At 59.4% G+C, this 21,402-nt stretch overlaps 2 protein-coding genes across 3 annotated transcripts; one reads left to right on the forward strand and one right to left on the reverse strand.

The window, feature by feature from the left end:
• The first annotated feature begins 8,045 nt into the window (after window positions 1–8,045).
• Window positions 8,046–13,128, forward strand: Lgals2 (galectin 2). Its single transcript, XM_026410216.1, has 4 exons — window positions 8,046–8,051; window positions 11,585–11,667; window positions 12,740–12,896; window positions 12,982–13,128. Exons 1-4 carry the CDS (start codon window positions 8,046–8,048, stop codon window positions 13,126–13,128), a joined length of 393 nt encoding a protein of 130 aa, XP_026266001.1.
• Window positions 13,129–13,353: 225 nt separating this feature from the next.
• Cdc42ep1 (CDC42 effector protein 1) lies at window positions 13,354–21,068 on the reverse strand. 2 transcript variants are annotated; one of them, XM_026410175.2, is made up of 3 exons: window positions 20,960–21,068; window positions 16,313–17,018; window positions 13,354–14,907 (listed from the first exon to the last, which is right to left on the reverse strand). In XM_026410175.2, the coding sequence occupies exons 2-3, from the start codon at window positions 16,773–16,775 to the stop codon at window positions 14,228–14,230; spliced, it is 1,143 nt and encodes a 380-aa protein (XP_026265960.2). In that variant the 5' UTR covers window positions 16,776–17,018; window positions 20,960–21,068; the 3' UTR covers window positions 13,354–14,227. The 2 variants fall into 2 exon arrangements, with proteins under 2 accessions (XP_026265960.2, XP_026265961.2); XM_026410176.2 differs by lacking the exon at window positions 20,960–21,068 and adding an exon at window positions 18,202–18,276.
• Between the last annotated feature and the right edge of the window lie 334 nt (window positions 21,069–21,402).

The following is a 21,402-nucleotide window of genomic DNA, read 5'->3' on the forward strand; positions in this document are numbered from 1 at the left end:
GCACCGGAGGTCATCCCTAAGAGCTGACACTGTCCTTGAGCCACCTGACCACTTGGAAAAGGTGGCTGCGAAGGTGAGGAGGTCGGATTCCCTGGGGAAAAAGGCCGCACACTGTGAGCTTATGGACTCTCTGTGGCCCCGGGCAGAGTCAGGCCAGCTGCACATGAGGAAGTGGTCCCCAGGGACAGGAGTCACTAAGAGGGCGGGCTTCCCCGGGGACCTCGGGCTCAGGTCGGCCACAGGCTCCCTGGGGACCTCCCCTGCGAGAGCCCTCTCCTCTGCCCGGTGCCCACTGTCCCCAGGCACCCCCACCCTCCCTAGCTGTCACTGGGCAGTCTTGGTGGCCACAGGAAGCCCGGGGCCCTGGGCCGGGTAGAGGAGCTGGGCTTGGGGCAGGTCTCCCCTCCGTGAGGACGGCACCCCAGGTCCCCAGAAGCAGGGTGACTTGTGTGATTTCTAGAGACAGATGTGGACACTGGTCTCTTCTATAAATACAGCCAGCGCCTGGTGTGCACAAGGGGGTGGCCCTGAGCTGGGGCCCCCGGGGCCCAGGGGCCTGGAGAGTTGGGCAGGGGGTGGCCCAGGGGCGGCAGGAGGCGGTGCCCTGCACACAGGCCCTGACCCTCGGTGCTTGCTGTCCACCACCCACCCCACCCCACCCTCCCCTCTTCTCCCCCCCACCCTCCCCACCGCTGTCCACCCACCTGCCCACCTCTGGGCTTAGGTCCCCACGAGGAGGACGAGATCCAGCCACCCTCGAGGGGGAGCTTCGGGGAGGGACAGCCACCACAGAGTCGAGCTCTGATCGCAGGAGACCAGAGGTGGTCGTGGCCGCAGAGCCGGTGGGTGGAAGAGGGCTGCAGGGTGACCAGGACCAGAGGGCGCACACCTTGTCACCCAGAAGGGGCTTGGGTTTTGTTCTGGGTGAGCTGCTGGAGGTTTCTGTAGTTTCTGTTTTTGCTTCCAAGGTTTGAACCCGGGGCACCTAACCACTGAGCCACATCCCCAGCCACCCCCCCGATTTTTGTATTTTATTTCGACACAGGGCCTCGCTGAGTTGAGGCTGGCTTTGAACTAGGGATCCTCCTGCCTCAGCCTCCTGAGCTGTTGGGATGAGAGGCCTGTGCTGCTGTGCCGGCTGCCAGAGGCCTTAAAGGAGCAGAGTGGGGTGTTGCCCTTGACACTTTACAAAGACCCCGGGGGGGCAGTGGGGAGGTGTGGGGAGGAAGCAGGGAAGGCTGGGATGACCCCGCCCTCCCTCAGGATAGCCCTGTTTCCAGGTGGGTAAGAAGACCCTAGGGCTCCAGGGACCCTGGAGGGACTCTGGGGAGGCGGGTGGCCAGCTCAGCAGCCACAGAACCCGGTGATCAGGTGAAACAAGGAAGGTCCTGGGCCTGTGAAGCCAGGTCCTGTGAAGTCTGTTGTGGCCTGTTCTGTGACTCTAACAAAACACCCGAGATTGGATGATTTATAAACAACAGAAGATCACAGCCAAGAGGATGGTGCCTGTCTGTAATCCCAGCAACTCAGAAGGCTGAGGCAGGAGGATCACAAGTTTGAGGCCAGTTTCAGCAATTTAGCAAGACCCTCAGCGACTTAGTGAGGCCCTGTCTTCAAAGAAACTTAAAAAGGGGCGCATCCCGTGGAAGAGCATTGCCCAGCATGAAGCCCTGGGTTCAGCCCCCAGTTCAGGAAGATGGAGACGCACAGAACACAAGGGTCTGGGCTCATGGTTCTGGGGCCAAGAGGTCTCAGAGCCCGGCGCTGCCGCCTGCCGCCCCCAGGGTTCGCGCCTTCGAGGTCAGCGCTCGGCCACGGCGGCCCCCCCCCCTGGTGCTGGCTGGGACTTCCTTGCTGCGTCGTAACTGGCACCGGGTGTCACCGGGCAGGACAGAGCCAACACACTGGGCTGGGATCTCTTCCTCTTCTAATGACATCGTGGGGCCACCCTGAGGACCTCATCTGATCCCAGTGACTCCAAATAACATCAGCGTCTGACTTGGGGGTTCCGTTCCCTACACGTGAAATTCTGGGGACACGTTCAGACCATGGCCTTGAAAGAGCTGAGTGGGCTCATGCGGCTGGGGCCCGAGCTGCCACCCCAGAAGCATCCTAACGGCGGACACTGGGTGGGGTGGGGACTCGCGGCAGAGGGGCTGCAGACCCAGAGGGCTGGATTCGCAGAGATGGAGCACACCTGTCCAGTCCCTGGGGCGGCTCCTGGGGCGTCACCGTTTCTTGCTGCCAACTGCCGGCATCTTTCTTCCTACCCTAAGCTTCAGTCGTGGGAGGGCGGACTCTGGCTTCCCCGGAGACCCGTCCTCCCTGGAGCAAGGGAGTGTGCTCCCCAGACACGGTCAGGACGGCTGGACGCTCGTCTGGCTGAGCTCCTTGTCCACCCACCCTTCCACTGTTCTCCTGGACGGGAGGCCTCATCGCGGACCTTGTAGACATCCTCCCCGGAGGGAAGGCAGGTATCTGCATCTTTAATTGAAAAAAAAAAAAAAAAACACATCTTCCCAACTGCATCGGAAAAAGATGCTTTCAGCTCTCGTTCACAGATGAAGAAACTGAGGGTCTAAGTGACCTGCCACTCAGCATATAGATGACAGAGCCTGGACTTGTCATTGACCCACTTGATGCCCAAAGCTCCCTCTATCTGCTCTGAAGGAGGCCATCTGGGAGGGGCCGGGTGACAGGTGTCATGAGGTGTGCATCTGTTTGTTCTCTGGGAGGAAAAGAGGAAAGGAGATAGCCGGACTCTCCGGCACCCAGGACCAAAGTCCCCCAACAGCAGGTGGCCCGGGGTGACAGTTCCCAGAAGCCACAAGACCCACTTCTCCATCAATCTTAGCAAATCAGCTGCCTCAGGCCCTTGACACCAAAGAGGTTTGATTTTTTATTAAATCAGAAGAAAAAAAATGAAATTTTGGGTTGAAAAAATGTTCATGTATAATATTGATGAGTTCATTCAGTGGTTCTCTAAAGTAGGATCATCTGTGTGCCTACAGACGGGGGTGTGCATCACGCACCTGTGTGTAGGTAGAGGCCCGGGAAGGCAGGGGAGACCCAGGAGCTGGGGAGTCACACGGGGTCTGGGGACTGTCAGGAGAACCTTCCCCCAGGCCTCGGGCTGGGACACGGCTTCCAGATGGCGGTGAGAAGCTGCCCCACAGCCTCCATGGATGAAGCTCTGTGCTCCCGATCCTGATCTTAAATAACAGCTGTTAAATACTCATGATGGTTTCCTGTTATCCTCTCAACACTTGTTCTTTCATGGTACAGAAAAGGAAAAGTGAACTCAGAGAGGTTAACTAACTTGGCCTGAGGTCACACAGCAAGGAAGTGGTAGAAACAAGATTCCTCATAGGACCTTAGAGGATTCTTTCTTGCCCCAGGGTCCTGGGAAGCCTGAGGCCTTCCACCAAGGGGGGGTCAGTGGTTTTCCAGTTATTTCTCCTGCCCAAGCTATCTGCCCCCTGGGCTTGGTCTCTTCAAGACTGGGCTGGATTTTGTACTTTCCTTCTATGGACGCCCTCAATCCTGCCCGTTGGATTAAAGTCATGCATGTGCTTGTGTTTACAGTAAGGGGACCCTTGAAGACATCTGGGTGATGTCCTCCCTGCCGGCCCCTGTCCCTGCTCATCTAGGGCAGCTTAGGAAGAGAGCATCACGGAGCCCTAGGAACCTGCCTCTGTAGCCGTTTTAGTGCCCACGGTACCGCGACCCAAGCAGCACGGCCAGCGGGGGCATGCGAAGATCGTGATTCTGCAAAAAGACTCCGGTTTCTCCGCAGCATCCTTTCCTTAGCCGATCCTCCTCCCAACGGTGATGATGATGATCAATGTTATTCTTGTTATTCAGTAAGTCGTCGATACGTGGTGTTTGGCACTTTTTGAGCGCGAAGCACGACTTTTTGGCCATCGGACTGATTCAAGGATGATACCTAGAACAGTGAGCAGAACGTGTCAAAGCCTATCACAAGGGGCCACGGTGGCACTCCTAGGAAAACTGATAGCCCTCAAGTGGATCTGTTAGTGAAGAGAAAGATGGAGAATTAATGCATGAAGCAGTCCATCTCAAGACACCAGGAATCATGAAATAAAAGTTAAAGGAAAAAGTCAGTCAACACAAAGGAAGAAAATAACGAAGAAAGCAAAACAAGAGATGATCCTTGACATGATGAATACCACAGAACGTCCGGACCCGTAGGAGCTGCGATTCTTTGGCGGGGAGCCTTCCCGTCGTCCCCTGGCACAGGACTAGTCACCATTGCTGTGGGACAACCGACCCCCAAACTTCGGCACCTAAATAACAACAACATTGCTCACTTTTCCCGTGGGTCCGAAAGCTGGATGGCCTTTAGTTGGGTGCCTCTGGTTCAGGGCCACAGCAGAGTGTCGGCCATAAGGTCACCTCAAGGCTCGGTGGTGTAGGATCAGTGCCAAGCTCACCTACACAGCCGCGGGCAAGCCCCGGTCTCCACGGAGGTGGGCTGCAAGCATCAGGCGCAGGGGCCTCTTCACGGCTTCCCTGCCCAGAGCAGGGCAGAGAGAGGGGCCACCTGCCTCAGTCCATTTTCTGTTGCTGTGTCAGGGTACCCCAGGCTGGGACAACGACGAGCAGACGGACAAGTGGGCACCGTGTGGGGACAGATGGCTGAACCTGTCTTTTTCAGCATTTATTTATTTTTTTGTACCAAGGTACAGAAAACTGAGCCATATCCTCCGCCCTTTTTTATTTTGATTTTGAGACAGGGTCTCACTAAGTTTCTTAGGGCCTCACTAAGTTGCTGAAGCAGGCCTCGAATTTGCCATCCTCCTGCCTCAGCCTCCCTAGCTGCTGGGATGACAGGCATGCACCACAGCACCGGCTCTCATCCTTATTTTTCGGTGCTGCTGAGAGTTGAACCCAGGGTCTTGGGCATGCTGGCCAAGTCACATCACCAGTCCCCAAGATTCATCCTGGAATCAGCCACCACCTACTCCTGCCATAACAGCAATACCCCATCTCTGAGGTCTCACCTCTTTTTTGGGGGGGTGGGAGGGTACTGAGGATTGATCCCAGGGGCTCTTAACCACAGAGCCACAACCCTGCCCTTTTTCTGTTTTCGATTTTAAATTGCCAAGGCTGGCCTTGAACTCCCGATCCTCCTGACTCAGCCTCCCGAGTCACTGGGATCACAGGTGTGCGCGCTGTGCCCTGCACGTCTCTCTCTTTCTTCCTTGGGTGTCTTTCTCATGCCTGTGGTCACACAGGGCTGACCTCTCAGTCCCCTCCTGTGGCAATTCAATTTCAACATGAGTTTTGACGGGAACATCCAAGCCCCACGCTGACCTCAGAAGTGACATCTGTCACTTGTGCCGTCTGCTAGGATTCTTTCAGCAAGAATCAAGTCATGGCCCCACCTGCACTCCCCGGGAGTGGGTCACCAGAGGTGTGTCTAGGGAGACAGGGCCACCACAGGGAGGGGTGGAGGTCACCGTCCTGGAGTTCCAGGCTCCCCTTGCTCAGCGGGGGTGGTCCCGGGAGGAAGGAGCTGGGGGCCGCCACTGTCTGCCCCTGTGGGTCTGGGGCCTTGAGTTCCCACTGGGAAGTGGGAAGACAGTCAAGATCCCCTGAGAATCTCGTGGGAGTCTCCTGGGACAAGGGCTGGACAAGGTGCTTGGCTGGGTGGACACCGGCCTTCCAAAGCTGCCACTTAAGCCGGGCCCAGGGGCACGTGCCCAAGATCCCAGCCTCTGGGAGGCTGAGGCAGGAGGATCCAGAGCTCAAAGCCAGCCTCAGCCACTCAGCCAGGCCCTGAGCAACTCAGCGAGCCCCTGTCACTAAATAAAACATTTTAAAAAGGGGGAGCCAGGCACGGAGGAGATCGCCCCTCATCCCAGCGGCTCCAGAGGCTGAGGCTGGAGGATCCAAGGTTCAAGGCCAGCCTCAGCGAAAGTGAGGCCCTAAGCAACTCAAGGAGACTCCATTAAAAATGATTTCATTTATTTGTAAATAAAATACAAAATAGGGCTGGGGATGTGGCTCAGTGGTGGCGTGCCCCTGGGTTCCATCCCCGGTACAAATAAAAAAGAAGCTACCGATTAAGAGGACTGGATGGGAGGGGCGGAGGCCAGGGATTTGGATGCTCTTCCTCTTATAGTTTTTCCCTTGGAAAAAAAAATGTTTTTTCATTGATGTGAAATATACACCCAGAAAAGCACAGGACGAGGCAGCATGGCCAGCTTCCTGGGTCTTTAAAGATTTCCTCTTTTCTGGCTGGGGTCGGTGCCGGGGCCTGGCACACTCTGCCCCCAGTCACCCCCCCCACCGGGGCATTCTTTCCAAACAAGTGAACTTGAAGATTTTTTTTCAACTTTGTAGTTTCCCAAACCTGGTGCGGCGCTCGCGTTGCTATTATCATCCAAAAAATGCCAGTTTCTGTTGAGGGCGGTTCCACCCGGGAGCACTTTGAAACTCCTTATCTTGTTTGGCTCTGGCCCCGGGAGAAGGGCCCAGAAAGGATCAACTTCCTTGTGGGCAAGAGAAGGAAACACCCCCCTCTTGGGCTGGCAGGGAGCTGAGGTGCTGTCCCGTGTGAGCCCTGGGCAGACAGCCACCCACCGCTCCTGGCACCGGACGCCCCTTCACAGGGCTGGGCTCCCAGCACCCGCAGAGTGGCTCCCGCCAACTCCCAAGGAACACGTCGGGCCACCGAATCCAGAGCTCCAGAAACGCTCTCCCTCCGGGAGTCTGCCCTACACCATCTGTCGGGGTGCAGCCCAACTCCATGTGCGCGTTGACGTCATGCAGCAAATTTTTAAAATTAAATTTAATTTATTTTTATTTTATTTTTTTTTTTAGTATTGGGATTGAACCCAGGGGCACTGGACCACGGAGCCACATCCCCAACCCTATTTTGTATTTTATTTAGAAACAGGGTCTCTCTGAGCTGCTTAGGGCCTCACTAAGTTGCTGAGGCTGGCTTTGAACTCTCCACCCTCCTGCCTCAGCCTCCCGAGCCGCTGGGATGACAGGTGTGCGCCACCACACCCGCTGTGCAGTATTTTAAAGAGTGAAAATTTAGAATGAATGTAGATGCCCCGCCGAAGGGAATTGGTTCAGTAAATGGAGCCATTGAAAGTCAGAATATCTCCCAGTCATTGAAATAGAGTTCTGGAATATTTCCATTCGTGGGTTTTTCGTTTCCTGAGTGAAATGGATGGACAGTCGCGCAGGATAGAAACAAAGGGCAGAGCGTTCCAACCTGCCGCGCCTCCCAAGCCTCCTGCTTTCTTCTTGGCTTTTCTTTCTTACTTTTTTGGCACCAGGGATGGCACCAGGGGCGTGTGATCGCTGACCTACAGACACCCCTGCTCTTTTTGTATTCTATTCTGAGACAGGGCCTCGCTGAGTTGCTTAGGGCCTAAGTTGCTGAGGCTGGCCTCAAACTTGCAGTCCTCCTGCCTCAACCTCCTGAGCCGTGGGATGAGGGGGAGGCCCCACCCCGCCTGGCCTCCTCTTCCACTTTTAAGGGTGGTCGACACTTTGGGACGCTTTCTTTGGATTTACCACATATTGCTTTCAAAACTTCCCACACACAAACAGGAAAATAATCAGGGGACAAGAGAATAAAAAAGATGCTCCAAGCGAATCATGACATCAGAGAAAATCAGCAGCTTGGGCGGCTTTTCTAGGCAAGTTGCTCTCTCTGTGGCCCAGGAAGCCGGCTCAGTGGGGCGGCTGGTGGCCTGCCAAGCCCGGGGTGTTTGTGGTTTGTGCGGGGGCAGAGCTGGGGCCGCTTCCCATGAGGGCTCTGGGAGCACCCAAGAGGGGCAGCTGGGCTGGAGGGAGGTGGGCGGGGCGGGGAGCCTGGAGGCTCTGCTCTGGTGCCTGGAGGGACAGGCAGGGGGCTACTTGGGTACACAGGGCCAAAGTCCTCATTTATGGCCTTGGGGCAGTTAATGTGTGATATTCTGGGATATAAAGGCTGACCACGGGGTGGGAACCTGAGCTCAGCGACTGGGAACTGCCGGGAGCTGTCACCAAGAGAGGACACCATGTCGGTGAGGATGCCAGCCCCGGCGGCCCACTCCCTCCACGTCTCTGCCTGGGTGGGCTCTCTGCGGATTCCCCTCCACCTGGCAGAGAAGTTGGCCAGACGGTCTCCCCAGCCCCAGCCCAGGCACCCTGATCCCGCGGCCACCGCCCTACCCTGGGAGCCTGGGCCTGTGTGTCCCCTCTCCTGCCTCAGGTACCTCATCAGTAACAATGATGATGATGATGATGATGACCGCTACCGTCCACTGAGCTTTAGAAAGAGGAAAAGCTGAGGCTCGGGGCTGAGGCTGTAACTCAGCGTGGGGTGGGGGGTGCTCAGCCTGGGCTGGGGCTGGACCCCATCATCAGCACCCAAACAAACAAGAAAACAGGAAACCCAGGCTCTGGGGATCTAATTGGCCAAGGTCACCATCTGCGAACTGCGGGGGATTGGGTGGGTCTTCTGGCAGGCCCCTGAATGGCCTTGGACCAGTTTCTGACCCTCTCTGAGCCTCAGCCTCCCTGATCTGTGGAAGGGAATCCCATGGCACCCTCTGGGGATGGCACCCTCTGGGGATTAGATGGGGCCACTGGGACCAAGTGCCACAAAATGGAGGGGGGGGTGCTTCAGAATATTCATTCTCTCAAGTTCTAAAGATGTCTGATGTCAGGTGTGGGCCGGGCACACTCTCCTGGGGCTCTGGGCCAGCGTCCCACTGTCTCTTTCAATTTCCGGTGGTGGCTGGCGATCCTTGGCCTGCAGCTGCGTACTGAGTGATGTCCTACCCGACACAGTGGCCTCTGTGTCCAAACATCCCTCCTCTGACAAGGACATCCATGGCACTGGGTTTAGAGGCCACCCTACTCCAGTATGACCTCATCTTTGTTTTTTTTTTTTTTTTTTTACTGGGGACCACCCCCCCTGCCCTTTTAAAAAATATTTAGAGACAGGGTCTTGCTGAATTGCTTAGGGCCTCACTAAGTTGCTGAGGCCGGCTTTGAACCTGCGGTCCTTTTGCCTCAGTCTCCTGAGCTTTTGGAACCACAGGGTGTGCCGCCATGCCTGTTTGTTATTGATTGGTTGATGGATACTACAGTATGCTTTTATTTTAGTGTTTATTTTTATGAGGTGCTGAGGATCGAACACATGTGCGAGGCAAGTGCTCTGTCACTGAGCTACAGCCCCAGCCCCCAGCCCCAAACTTTTTTATTTAGAGATAGGTTTTCGCTAAGTTTCTTAGGGCCTTGCTAAGTTTCTGAGGCTGGCCTCAAGTTTACGATCCTCCTGCCTCAGCCTCTGGAGTTGCTGAGATAATAGGCTTTCCCCACTGCGCCTGGTTCAACCCCATCTTGGTTACAGCCACAAAGACCCTACTCCAAATAGGTCACCTTTGAAGGTTCCAGGTGGATATGAGTTTTGGCAGGACACTGTCCAAGCCAGTGCCAGTGCCATGCAGGACATGAACCTGACCGGGGTCCCTGGCTGAAGACCAGTGCTGTGCTGTCCTTGCCTGTGTCTCTGGGAGAGGCTTTTGCCTTTGTGGTCAGGAGACTCCTGATCTTCTCTTCCCTCTGTCACCCCATCCCTCCTCCTCCTCCTCCAGACACCACTTAGTGCCAACCCCTTTTATTACAGATGGGGAATTTGAGGCCAAAGGAGGATGAGGCTGGCCCCAGGTCACTTGAACTGCCCAACCCTCTACCCTGGTTCTGCCTCCCGGTCTCTCCCTGGGCCTTGGATTTCGTTGAGTGGGGACAAGGGTCCTGGAAGTGCACACGCACCAGGCCCCAGCACCCCTCTTTGTCCAAATGCACCCCTGACCTTGTGCCGCTGACCTGCAGCAGCCCCACCCCCACCCTCAGGGGCTTGGGTTCCCAGTTTGGTCAGGAAGCCCCCAGGAGGTGGGGGGTGTTCCTCCCACCTCAGTCCCAGCTCTCCCCACCCACCCCGACGGTCCCAGGGTGCCGGGGAGGGGGCTGGCTCCTGGCAGCTGGTGTCAGGTGTGTGTGCACAGCCAACGTCCAAGTGTCTCTGTGGCCGCGCACTTGGGTCCTCTCTCATCTGGGAGGGACGGCGCTCTCCTCACTGGGTACCCTTCTCTCCCAGGGACGACCACCTCTGTCTGTCAGTGAGAGGCCGAGACAGAACCTGCCTCCAGTCCCTGGCCCCAAAGCCTGGGTGTGGCTGCTGCATTCAGCAGGGTTCTGCTTGGTGGCCCAGCCTGTAATCCCAGCACCTCGGGAGGCTGAGGCAGGAGGATCACCAGTTCCCGGCCAGCCTCAGCCACTTAGCATGGCCAGTTAGGGAGATCTTGTCTCAAGATAAAACATAAAAAAGGGCTGGGGTTAGATCCCTGGTACAATTTAAAAAAAAAAAAAAAACAGCTGTTATTAAGCCTGACTCTCAGGGCTTAAGCCTCTGCCTCCAAACCCCACTGTTCCTAAAGCAGGGAAATGTGGCCCCCAGGGGACACTGGGCATTGTCTGGAGCCATTTCTGATTGTCACAGCTGGGGGAAGGGAGCTCCTGGCATCTGTGGTCAGGGAGGCTGCCCAGCGCCATACAGTCACAACCCAAGAGTCTCACCCAGCGGGTCCAGCGGTCCCAGCGCCCACCAGGATGGCTCCGCCTTCCTCTGGGGGTAGGCTGGGGGCGCCTCCCCTGCTCCTCCTCCGCGGGGCCAGCTCCCACCAAGCTCTGCCCTGGGTGCTCCGTCTTTGGTGCCTGTCCAGCCCCGCCCTGCGGCTCCCATCAGGGACATGCAGATGGACATTTTCTGAGTCTTGGGTATTGAGCTTTGGAAGCCTGGGTTTGAGGACCTCCCATTAACCATCAGGAGAGGGACGATGCCATCAGAGGGTAGATGTCCCAGGTCCCGGGAAAAAGGGGAAGGAGATGCCAAATAAGGAGTGAGTGACCATGACAGTGGCCCCTGAATCTGCCTGCACGTGGGCCAGGCTCTATGCTTGGGGCTTCGCAAACAGGAACCCGAACCTGGGCTATCAGCTTGAAGGTGGCCGCCGGGCCTGGCAGCATCTGTCACAGGGCACTTAGCAACTTCCTTCTTTTCTTTTGCTGGGATCAAACCCAGGGCCTGGGGCTTGCTAGGTGAGCTGCGCCCGCGAGGGCTCTTTAATAAAAATACCCCCGCAGCCTGCTCCACAGATGGGGGAAGAGGGTCTGGAGCGGCCTTTGATGGCCCCGCTAGGACAGAGGACTTGGAAGGTTCTGTAGGTTCCCAGTGGGGGTGGGGCAAGGCCGGCTGGCTGCCGACACAGTCCTGCTCTGCATCGTCTGTGTCCCCGGGTTCCCATGGGCAAACCGAGGCTTCCCTGCTGGGCCTCAGCGGCTCCCTAGTCGGGCTGGGTGGAGGGCCCAGGAGAGAGGGCCGCGGGGCCGCTGGGCAGCCTGGATCCCACCGTCTCCCCTTGCAGCCCCGGGCTCTCCCGTGGGCAGGGGGATAACGGGTCCGACTGGATGGGAAGTTGGCGGCGTCACCAGCAGAGGGGGCTGTGGAGGGCCTCCGAGTTCTTCATGGAGGGCTTCTCTCCGGGCCCAGGGAGAACTGGAGATGACAAATCTGCACTTGAAACCGGGGACAACCTTGAAGATCAAGGGCAGGATCGCGGACGAAGCTGACGGGTGAGCGAGGTGGGGGGAGCGTGGTCAGCGCAGGGCGACTTCAAGCCTGGGGGTCTTTTTGACACCCTGGCTCCCTCCCACACTCCTGGATCAGGACCTGCCTTCACACCCGAGCACCCACGTGCTGTTCCCCGGCCCCAGCAGCCACTGAAGGGGCAGGGGGAGAAGCCCTGGGGCGCCCCCAGCCCCCTGGCGTCCGTGCCTGTGTGGAGGGCCAACCCCCGGGTCGCGGCTCTGTTAACCCAGCGGAAGGACCCCAGCCGGCCTTTCCCGAGCCCCTGGAGACGGCCACCAGGGGGCGCCACCGGCCCACCTCCCTCACCACCTGCTCCAGGCTCTCAAGTCTGCAGGACGATACTGGCATTTCTTTCTTTTCTGATACCAGGCGCTGAACCCCAGCCCTTTTCACTTTGAGATAGTTTCATCAAGTTGCTTAGGGCCTCGCAAAGTGGCTGAGGCTGGCCTCCAACTTGGGATTGTCCTACCTTAGCCTCCTGAGTTGCTGGGATTACAAGCGTGTGCCTGGCTAACTTAGGCATTTCTTGGACTGAACTTTGCCCCCTTGGGTTGGGAAGGTGGTGGGCAGATGTGTGAAGTAGGAGCCTAGAGACAAAGGAGTCCTTTCTCCTGCCTCATCACTCAAGTTTGCAGAAATGCAGGCCTGAGACCTGCCTCCTCGGGTGAAGAAGCCCACCACCCAGGATGCCCACTCTCGGGCTCCCCAAAGGTCTAACCCGGGCTCCCGTAGTGACCCTGCCAAGATCAACCCCTGGTGGCATACCTTGAGTGACAGGAAGCTCATCCCTGCAGGCCGACTGGTCTTTATGGTCAACCTTAATGTCTTCAGAGGTCTAAGGCAGCAGCTCTCTCCCCATGACACCCCCGATTGCTCAACCGTCACCATCAGCTACTGCCCCAGCAGCCTTGGTCTCTGCTCCGAATGGCACATGTCACATAGCACCCCCAGATCTCAATGCGAAGCTGGCAGCAGCTGGTGGTAGCCCAGGCCCTCTGACCCAAGCTGCCTTACCTAGGGCTGCCCCTAGATGCCACCTGTCACCCTCCCCTGCAGCTTTGTGATTAACCTGGGCCAGGGGACAGATAAGCTGGGCCTGCATTTTAACCCACGCTTCAAGGAATCCACCATCGTCTGCAACTCCCGGGACGGCAACTGGGGGAAAGAGCATCGCGACAGTCACTTGTGCTTCAGCCCCGGGTCAGAGACCAAGGTGAGGCCAAGGGACCGCAGGGGGAGGGGAGCCCTGGCCCTTTCCAGGGAGCCTCCTGCTCCCTGACACCTCCCCTGTCCTGCAGGTGACCCTGGCCTTTCACAGTGATGAGTTCAAGGTGGAGCTCCCAGATGGGTACGAGTTGACCTTTCCCAACCGGCTGGGCTACAGCCACCTGAGCTACCTGAGCATCAAGGGGGGACTCCAGGTCTCCTCTCTCAAGCTCAACTGAGTGGCAGCAGTTACCGGAAGAATGTAGCCCTCCACCCTGGTCCCCGACCCTGGTCCGTCACAGCCTTGGGGCCTGGATCCACCCCCCACCCTTGACCCAGGTGCTTCCCGTTCCTGCTCCTGGGATATCGCTTTTTCCTCCCTCGAAGCCAAGAGCAAACCAATAAACAACAAAAATCCACCTCCTGGAGCCTGTGGGGGGCGCTCCTGGGTTTTAATACTCCTGCGTCTCCGTCTCGGGTGGGGATCGAGGACCTGGCACTGCGGGTGGGGGTGGCAGGGGACCTGGGACTGCTCCCAGACTCGGGCACTGGATGCCGCCTCCCTCCCTGCTTATCGCCAGAGCAAATGCCACGCTGCCCAGTGGCACTGTGGGGCAGACCTGGTTCCAGGCACCTGGGGCAGGGGCTGTTCCAGAAACTGCAGATAAGCTCCCACCTGGGCCCTTATCTCCGGGCATTCCTGCCGTGACTCACCACCCCACGGCCCTCCCCCGGGTGACCTTGGCTTTCCAAATTCCCAGGAGGGGAGGGCGTCTCTGCAGGGGACCTAATGCTGGTCCCCAAGCTTCTTGCAGGACACCTTTGATCAAAAAGCCTTTTTAATCAGGCCCCAAAGGCAGGTCTGGGGACCACAGGACAGCAGGGGGCTTCCCATGAGGTTGCAAAGGACCTTTCTCTGGGACAAGTGGGAGGGCTGGGGGGGTGGCCTGTGATGGGGCTTTTGGGGAATACAGCAGGGACCCTCTGGGACAGATGTGCCACTGGGAGAGGAGACATGGCCCTGTGTGGGATCCCCCCCCCAGTCCCCATGGCATTCATCTGGCATAAGGCCACACATCTTGAGGGGGGCCCCAGCTGGTGGGCGTGGCTGGGGTGGGGCCTAAGGGAGGCCTATCAGCTCAGCATGGCCGCTGGGGACCCAGGTCCCACGACAAAGTGGGTCTCCTGTCCTCTCTCCCATGTCTGCCCTGCAGAGACCTGCAGGGGTTTGGGGGGCACGTGGGTTCCCTCATCTTGTCTGGCAGGAGCCAACTCTGGTAGGCCAGGGGCTGCTCTGCCCCCGGCTCTCCATGAGGTCCCCAAGCCCTCACCCTGCACTCACACCTTGACCTCGTCATCCTCCTCAGCATCTGCAAACGCAAAGGTGTGGGCCTGCACTGTGCTGGGCACGGGGGCCCTGATGCCCGCCGGGGGGGCCCTCCACTCCTCCTCCAGGCTCTCCCAGGAGCCCCTGGCCTGGGGCAGCACCTCCACCAGCTCCCGCCGGGCATCCATTTCGGTGTAGTGGCGGCTGCCCCCCCAGCCTGCTCCCCAACGCCTGCCCAGGGCCATGTCGGCAGGTCCCCGGGGACCCTCTCCCAGTGGGTTGGCCCTCACCTCAGCCACTGGGCCCAGCTTAGCAGTCACCCCATTGGGGAAATGTCCATGAGACAGAGGACTTACAGTGGGGTTAGGTGCTGGGGGGTTTGTGGCAGGTCCTGGGGGGTTTGTGGCAGGTCCTGGGGGGTTTGTGGCAGGTCCTGGGGGCTTTGTGGCAGCGCCTGGGGTCTCAGCTGCAGGGGAATCAGAGAGGCTCATGACCCCTAGAAGCTCACTGAGGAGAGAGGGCCCAAGGTCAAGGTCAAGGCGGAAGGACAAGAGGGAGTCAGAGCGGCGAAGCTCAGGCCGAAGCTCAGGCTCAGGGGGGAAGGAGCTGTCTCGGTCTCGGTCTGGGTCTGGGTTGCTGGGCTTTTCCAGGCGGGGCAGACGGGAGATGGTGCAGAATCCCGAGTCCAGGCCTAGAGGAGAAATGGAAGCAGGTCAGAGCTGGGAGCAGGACGCGGGGAGGGAGGGCCAGGAGGACGAGCCTGGCTGGCTGTGTGGCCTCTAGTAAGCCACTCCCCACTCTGTCCTGTTTCACCCCTCTTCCCGATATGGGGGAGCCCTTGCCATCCTGCTCCCTGTTCCCAGTATGCCGAAGAAAACAGGCTGTCTGGGGAAAGAAAGGTTTTGCCCAAGGCCACAGCAGAAGGGTGGCGCTCCCATCTCCCGACTCTTGGGGCCAATGTGAACTTAGCCGCGGTCCCCAGGTACCCTGCCACGACACTGGCAAACGGCAGCAGGTGAACCCACACAGGAGGCTGGTTTGTGGACACAGGATGGAACCAGCAGCCAGCGGGTGACTGCATGGACCTCACAGGCTTTAAGGACCGGCACATGCCCTTCAAAGGTCATCTGGTGGAGCCCCCGCCTCCAGCACTGGAGCACGAGGGTTCGTGTGGACCAGTCCTTGGTGGGATTCCGAGCAGCACCCCCACCAACAGGCAAAGCCACGGCAAGGCCTGGCCACCAGGTGGCAGCAGGGGCCCACACTTCCCAGGTGAGCGGTTCCTTGCAGCGTGGCACTTCCGTGAGAGCAGTTTTGCAAATTCATCAAGTTACAGGAATTTTGGGTTAAGTAACATTAATGGCTCAGGTGTCCTGAGCATCTACTATGTGCCAGCTCTCATTTCACCTGGCACATGGATGATTTCACTGAATCCCAGCCACGCTGCCAAGGGACTCATTAGATGGGCAAGGACATGAACTTAGGTCAGTGGACTTCCTAGGCATCAGGCAGAAACAGGTTCTCAGCCTCTCCATGACACCATTTTGACAGTAGGGGGCTGCTTTAGTTGAAAGGGGAAAGAAAGGGTAGATAGGCCCAACCAGGGCCCAGAGAGGGAGAAGGGCTTGTCAGAGTCACACAGCAAGCAAGGGGCAGTAGGAACTGAAAGTGCTTCTCCCTCTGGACCAGTGTGTGTGTGTGTGTGTGGGGGGGGAGTGGAAAGTCAGTTCCCACCACCTTAGTCCTCCCCACCCTGGGAAAAGGGCTCACTTGGAAGTCTTGGTTAGAGCCAACAACCTTCTGGGCCTCTGCATTAGAAAAGGGCAGATAGAGCCAAGAATGGTGGTGCACCCTGTAATCCCAGTGACTTGGGAGGCTGAGGAAGGAGGATCTCAAGTTCAAGACCAGCCTCAGCAACATAGAGAGGCACTAAGCAACTTAGTGAGACCCTGTCTCAAAATTTAAAAAATTAAAATGGCTGGAGATGCAGCTCAGTGGTTAAGCTCCCCTGGGTTCAATCCCTGGTGCCAAAGAGAGAGAGAGAGAGAGAGAGAGAGAGAGAGAGAGAGAGGAGGGGCAGTTACCCAGGATCTCACCGTAACTGGAGCGGCCATCTGCGGAGCCCGTGGGGCTGCCATCGAAGCTGAGCTTGCCCACCACCAGGCTGTCGTAGGTGGCCTGGTTGAGCTGGGGCAGGGAGATGGCGTTCTTGATGATGGGGGAGATGGCTGGGGGAGCCGGCGAGGGTGCTGGAGGGGATGCCATCCTTCGGGGTGGCACCCCAACCCTCCGCACCTGCTGGAGCTTTCTGGCTAGGAAGCTGCGGGGCGAGCGGTGGGTGCCCCCAGAGCTGCCACCATGGTTGCTGAGGAAGGAGGTGTCACCGAAGACGTCCCCGCCGCGGCCCACGTGCATGGTGTGGCGGAAGTCCCCGAGCGGGGGGCTGATCATGTCTGCCGTGAGCCGCCTCTTTCCCTGGGAGCTGGACACCCAGCCCACGGGCGAGAGCTTGCCCAGGCTCATGGTGGGGGCTCCTCCGCCCCCCTGGGGGCCAGGCATGGGCTCTGGCAGCTCAGGGCTGCTGGTCCATGCCCACGGGGGCTGGGGAGGCCGGTGGGCTGGGCTCAGGGCCCCCTTCTCAGCCCCCCTCTCGATGGCAGGGGGTGGCCCTTGGCCCTGGGAGTCCACGCTCTTCCAAGCCCTGGGGGAGCAGCTGCAGACGGTCCTGCTGGGTCCAGGAGCAAAGAGGCACAGACCTGGCCTCAAAGGTGGGCGGTCCCTCTCCTGCTCAGGGGTGGAGACCTGGAAGGAGGACAGAGGACAGTAACACGATGTGACAATGTGACAGCAGGCCTGGTGCAGAGGAGGAAATCCTGGGTCCAAACAAGGGCCCAGAAAACAAACGACAACTCCCCGCCACACAGATGGAGGTCACCGACCCAGGGCTGAGCGGAAGCTGGGCACAAAGGAGGGACGCGCCGTGGGGGTCCACGCAGAGGAGTCCGAAATGCTGTCCTGACGCGGGTGCTGGCTCTCGGGGCCCAATCCCACCAAGCTACAGGCTGCCCGGTGCGCTGGCACAGTGGCTGCTGCCCAGGGCCGGAGGTGCCAGTGCCTGCCCTGCCGCAGTCACTTAACCCACACCACAGTGCCCAGCGAGGCATGGCATTCAAAGGGGGAAACTGAGGCAGGGGCCATGAGCCATCTACACTGCAGGGAAGGGTGGCGCGGGAGCCATGTCCCAGACCTGGAGCAAGACACCTCCTGGGGCTAAAATCTCTTCCACCCCCAGAAGCAGGGGGAGGAGGCCCTGGCCCCTCACCATCCCTCGATCCCTCGGGACTTGTGCCTTCTCCGTGCTTCCTGTCAAAGGGGTTTGTGGTCACAGTGGCTTTTCCCAGCGCCTCCTGAAGGCTGAGCAGGACCCAGCCAAGGGCTTGATGGGACAGTCCGCCAAACAGAGGTAGGAGCCTCGGAGTCAGGGAACAAATTTTGGCTGCCACTCAGCAGGTGCCCAAAGCTATTCCTTCCCCCTTCCAGGTCCCCACGCCACCCTCCCCAGCGCCCCTTCTCTAAGCATCCCTTGAAGAGGCCCCTCACAGAAAGTCCCGCTGGAAGACGCCAGGATCCTGGTCTGACATCTGTCTCTCCCGTGGCCCAGCGGAGGCCAAGCCCGCTCCAGGTCGCATCCAGACAGCCAGTCGGGACTTGAACCCAGGGCTCCGACTCACCCAAGCCCTGGGCTGGCCCGAGGGGGCCCGCCAGTCTGGTTTCCACTTCCGGGGAGGGCGGGCACCTGCCTGGATTTTCCTGCCTCCCTCTCCTCCTCCCTCCCAGCCTGGGCTCCGCACGTGGCAAGGGCCAAATCAAGACCAGTTTGATCCCAGATCCCAGCGATAACCTCCAAGCTCAAGGGCCACCCCCTCCCCCAGAGGGAGGCTGGGACTCAATGTCCTCACCGTGTGACCTTGGGCAAGTCACTTACCTCCACAGACCCAGGACCTCAGCTGATAAAGCTGATAACCATCTTTGGCGAGAACACCTAGACCGAGGCTCCGTGCCCACCCCCTACCATTTTGTGCCACCTCTGAGCGTGAAAACCTCAACACCGCCCTTCTAATGTTATTTGAAATTCAAAATAGGTTAAATAACAAGATAAAAGACAAAGAGGACACAGGACAAAGCTCGCTTTGTTTTCTGACTACATTCTATTCCCTTCCCACCATCTGACCCTCCCCCAGCCCTGGCTCCTCCTCCCGGGGGGGACTTCTGAATCATCCCTGGCCCTGGCACCCCCGGCACCGAGAAGTCCTCGCGGAATGTTTGCTGAAGTTATGAAGCGCCCTGCCGTTGGCCAACCCGCCCATGACGTCATCCGGCTCTCCGCCAGCCCCGCCCGCCAGCCTGGGGGGGGGTGGCCTGCGCTACAGGGAGGGCGGGTCCCCAGGGGAAAGACCGTCCAAAGTCACGTGGCAGGTACGAAGCCGGGGCCAGGTTCCCTGCTCCAGAGATGAAGGATGAAGTCTTTGGGGGGAAGGAACTAGCTGGTGGGGGAGACGCCACCCTGGGAAATGTCATGTGGAGGAGTCGCAAGTGTCAGCCCTGTGGCCACACCCACCTCACTCCCACCCGGACTCCCAGCTTCTGGGGCAGCCCCTGTTCTCCCAGCAAAAGGGGCTCCTGCCCCCACTCAACCCCATGGTCATTCTGACTGGGAGACCAGCTTCCTTCCCAATCTTGCCAGGGTCCCACTTCCTGAGTGCTTTGGGACAGCTCCAAATAGTGCTCCTACCTTTAACCCTGCCTGCTGCAGAGAGTCCCTGCCCTGCTCTGAGGGTAGGCGGGCGTGGCGCGGGGGACTGACCTCCCCAGGTGGAAAATGGAAACTGCATCCCCAGCGGGGTCCTCCCAAAGGAGGGGGGAGATGTGGAAAGGCCACTCCAGAAGCAGAGTGGCCCTGGGTTCAAATCTCACACCTTTAGGCTAACATCTTTCATCCTAGGGACACTTGGTGGCAGTCACTTGGCACTTGATGCTGATCACAGGCGTGGCTGGCTCTCAGGTGTGCCTCACCAGGTACTGGAGTAAGCAGGACACTGGGTATCCTGGTGGAAGACCTTCCTATTGGCCACCCACGAATACCACATACCCATTATGCAGATCAAAAAAATGAGGCTCAGAAAGGAGAATGACTTAAAAAAATGACTTAAAAAAAATAGTGTGTCTGGGCCTGGCTAGGAATCTCCTGACCACAAGAAATGGCCAAGGTTGGGGTGAAGACTGCTGGGAAGCGGTGGTTTGCCAGGCTGCCCAGCACAGAGAAGGCAAGTGTGAGGGGGTAGGAGACTCAGCTCTGCAGATTCAGTGCCTGTGACCTGGGTCCGAGTGGTCACCCTGCAGCCTCAGTGAACCCAGAGGCCTCATATTTACCCTGCAGACTTCACTGGGGGCCTGGGCACGTGGTCAGGGCTCACTACATAGTAAGGACCACCTGGACAAGTTTTGGGGCTGGGGGATAGGGACCACACACTGGGACAGGCCACAAGAGGTCCAGAGGAGGCCAGGGACTGCTCTGACAGTGGAGGGCAATGGGCGGGGGCAGTAGCATTCTGGGGGTCACCAACAGGCTGCACCCTGTCCCTCCCCCCACTCCCTGAGGCAGCCAGCGCCACGTCTCATCCTGAAGGCCACTGCTCCTTGCAGGAGCGAGCCCTCTCTCCAAGGGCGTCCTGGCACTGGGTAACACTGCCAGACTGGCCTGCATGTCCCGGGCTTGAATGGGGGCTCCCAGAAACAGGCTCTGGTGCCTGAGGAGGGTGAGGGGCTGGCATCTCCTGCCCCTCAAAGTTCAGGAGCTTAGAGGTGGAAGATAGGGAGACGGACACTAGAAAGGGACAGCCAACTGCCGGTGGTCAGCTGTGGGGGACCACTCCAAGCCGGATAGAAGGGAACACCCTGGATCCTGAGGGAGGAACCACCAAGGGGGAAGGAGAAACGCTTTTCTGGTCCCACCATCCCAAGATAGAGCCCAATCAGCCCCGGCCGCGAGTGAAACCGCGGCGGGATGGTGATTTCCCGCCAGCCTCGGCGCCTCCCTGAGCCTCAGTTTCCTAGTCTAGAAAATGGGCTTCAAACTTCGCGGGACTGGAATGGCCGGAGTAAGGCAAAAACCATCAGGAGGCAGGCGGAATGGGAAATCCGGGAAGGACTTACTATAAAACCTTCCCCCTGGGGGGCGGGGAGGGGAGAAGAGCAGGGTCGCCTTGGCCGGAGGGGAACCGGACGGGATGACCTCATCCGCTGCTCCAGCTTGGAATGCGGCGGCTGGGGAGGGGGCAGGGTGCCCGGTCCGTCTGCCCGGACCCCACCAACTTCCCGCTCTCGGCGCTGGCCTGCGCCCAGGGGCCCGACGCCCCACGTTTCGCCCCCTTCCTCTCCCGGCGCGGGAGGCGCGCAGATGGCCCTCCGCGCGTCCCTCTCCTGGCAGCGCCTTTTGCCTCTCGCCGCTCCCATTCTCTGTCCCCCTTCGCCCGCCGGGAACAGGGCAAAAGCACCCGAAAACTCGAAGCGTCCCGGCCGCACCGCCGCAGCACCAGGGCCTTGGCATTGCCATTGGCACCGGACGCGCCTTCCGCGGCAGGGCTCGGTCCCCGCCCTCCCCGAGCTCCTAGAAGAGTGCAGGGTCCCGAGGCCGTCGCGGACCCAGGCGGGTCTTCGAGGCCCCGCGGGCCAGCGGCTCCTACCTCCTCTCCGCAAGCCCCGGGGGGCGAGGGTCCCAGGGCGGCTCGGCGACCGCAGCAGCGCGTCCGGGCGCGCAGCCCCGAGAGTCGCTGGGCCGGTCTGCGCCGCCCTGGCCGCGGGCTCCGCGGCTGGATCCGGGGGCGGGGGCGGGGTGTGGGCGCCTCCGCCCGCCCGCTGCGCCCGCCCCGCCGCGCCGCGCCCCCTCCCGGGCACTGTCCACGAGGCCGCGGCCGCCAGAGCCCGGCCAGGCCCCTGCCCGCCGCCCCGGGGCAGGGCAGGGCGAGCCTGGGAATGTGTGGTTTGCCCGGAGGGGCGCTGCCCAGGGCAAGCCACTGGGCTCTCCTCTGCCCACCCTTCCCCACAGGCTCCCGGAGAGGCCTGGGGCACCGGGCCTGAAAACGCCCTCGGCTCTGGACTCTCCAGCCACTCCCTGCCTTACTTTGGG

The sequence above is a fragment of the Urocitellus parryii genome, chromosome 5 (assembly GCF_045843805.1).
Source record: "Urocitellus parryii isolate mUroPar1 chromosome 5, mUroPar1.hap1, whole genome shotgun sequence".
Classification (NCBI taxonomy): Eukaryota; Metazoa; Chordata; class Mammalia; order Rodentia; family Sciuridae; genus Urocitellus; species Urocitellus parryii.

Coding starts and splice junctions, on each gene's coding strand:
- Cdc42ep1 (XM_026410175.2), bottom strand. CDS start 16,775: ATGCCTGGCCCCCAGGGGGGCGGAGGAGCCCCCACCATGAGCCTGGGC. Junction 14,908..16,312: donor AGATGGCCGCTCCAGTTACG/GTGAGATCCTGG, acceptor TTTCTCCTCTAG/GCCTGGACTCGGGATTCTGC.
- Lgals2 (XM_026410216.1), top strand. Junction 11,668..12,739: donor ATCGCGGACGAAGCTGACGG/GTGAGCGAGGTG, acceptor CCTCCCCTGCAG/CTTTGTGATTAACCTGGGCC. Junction 12,897..12,981: donor GCCCCGGGTCAGAGACCAAG/GTGAGGCCAAGG, acceptor CCTGTCCTGCAG/GTGACCCTGGCCTTTCACAG.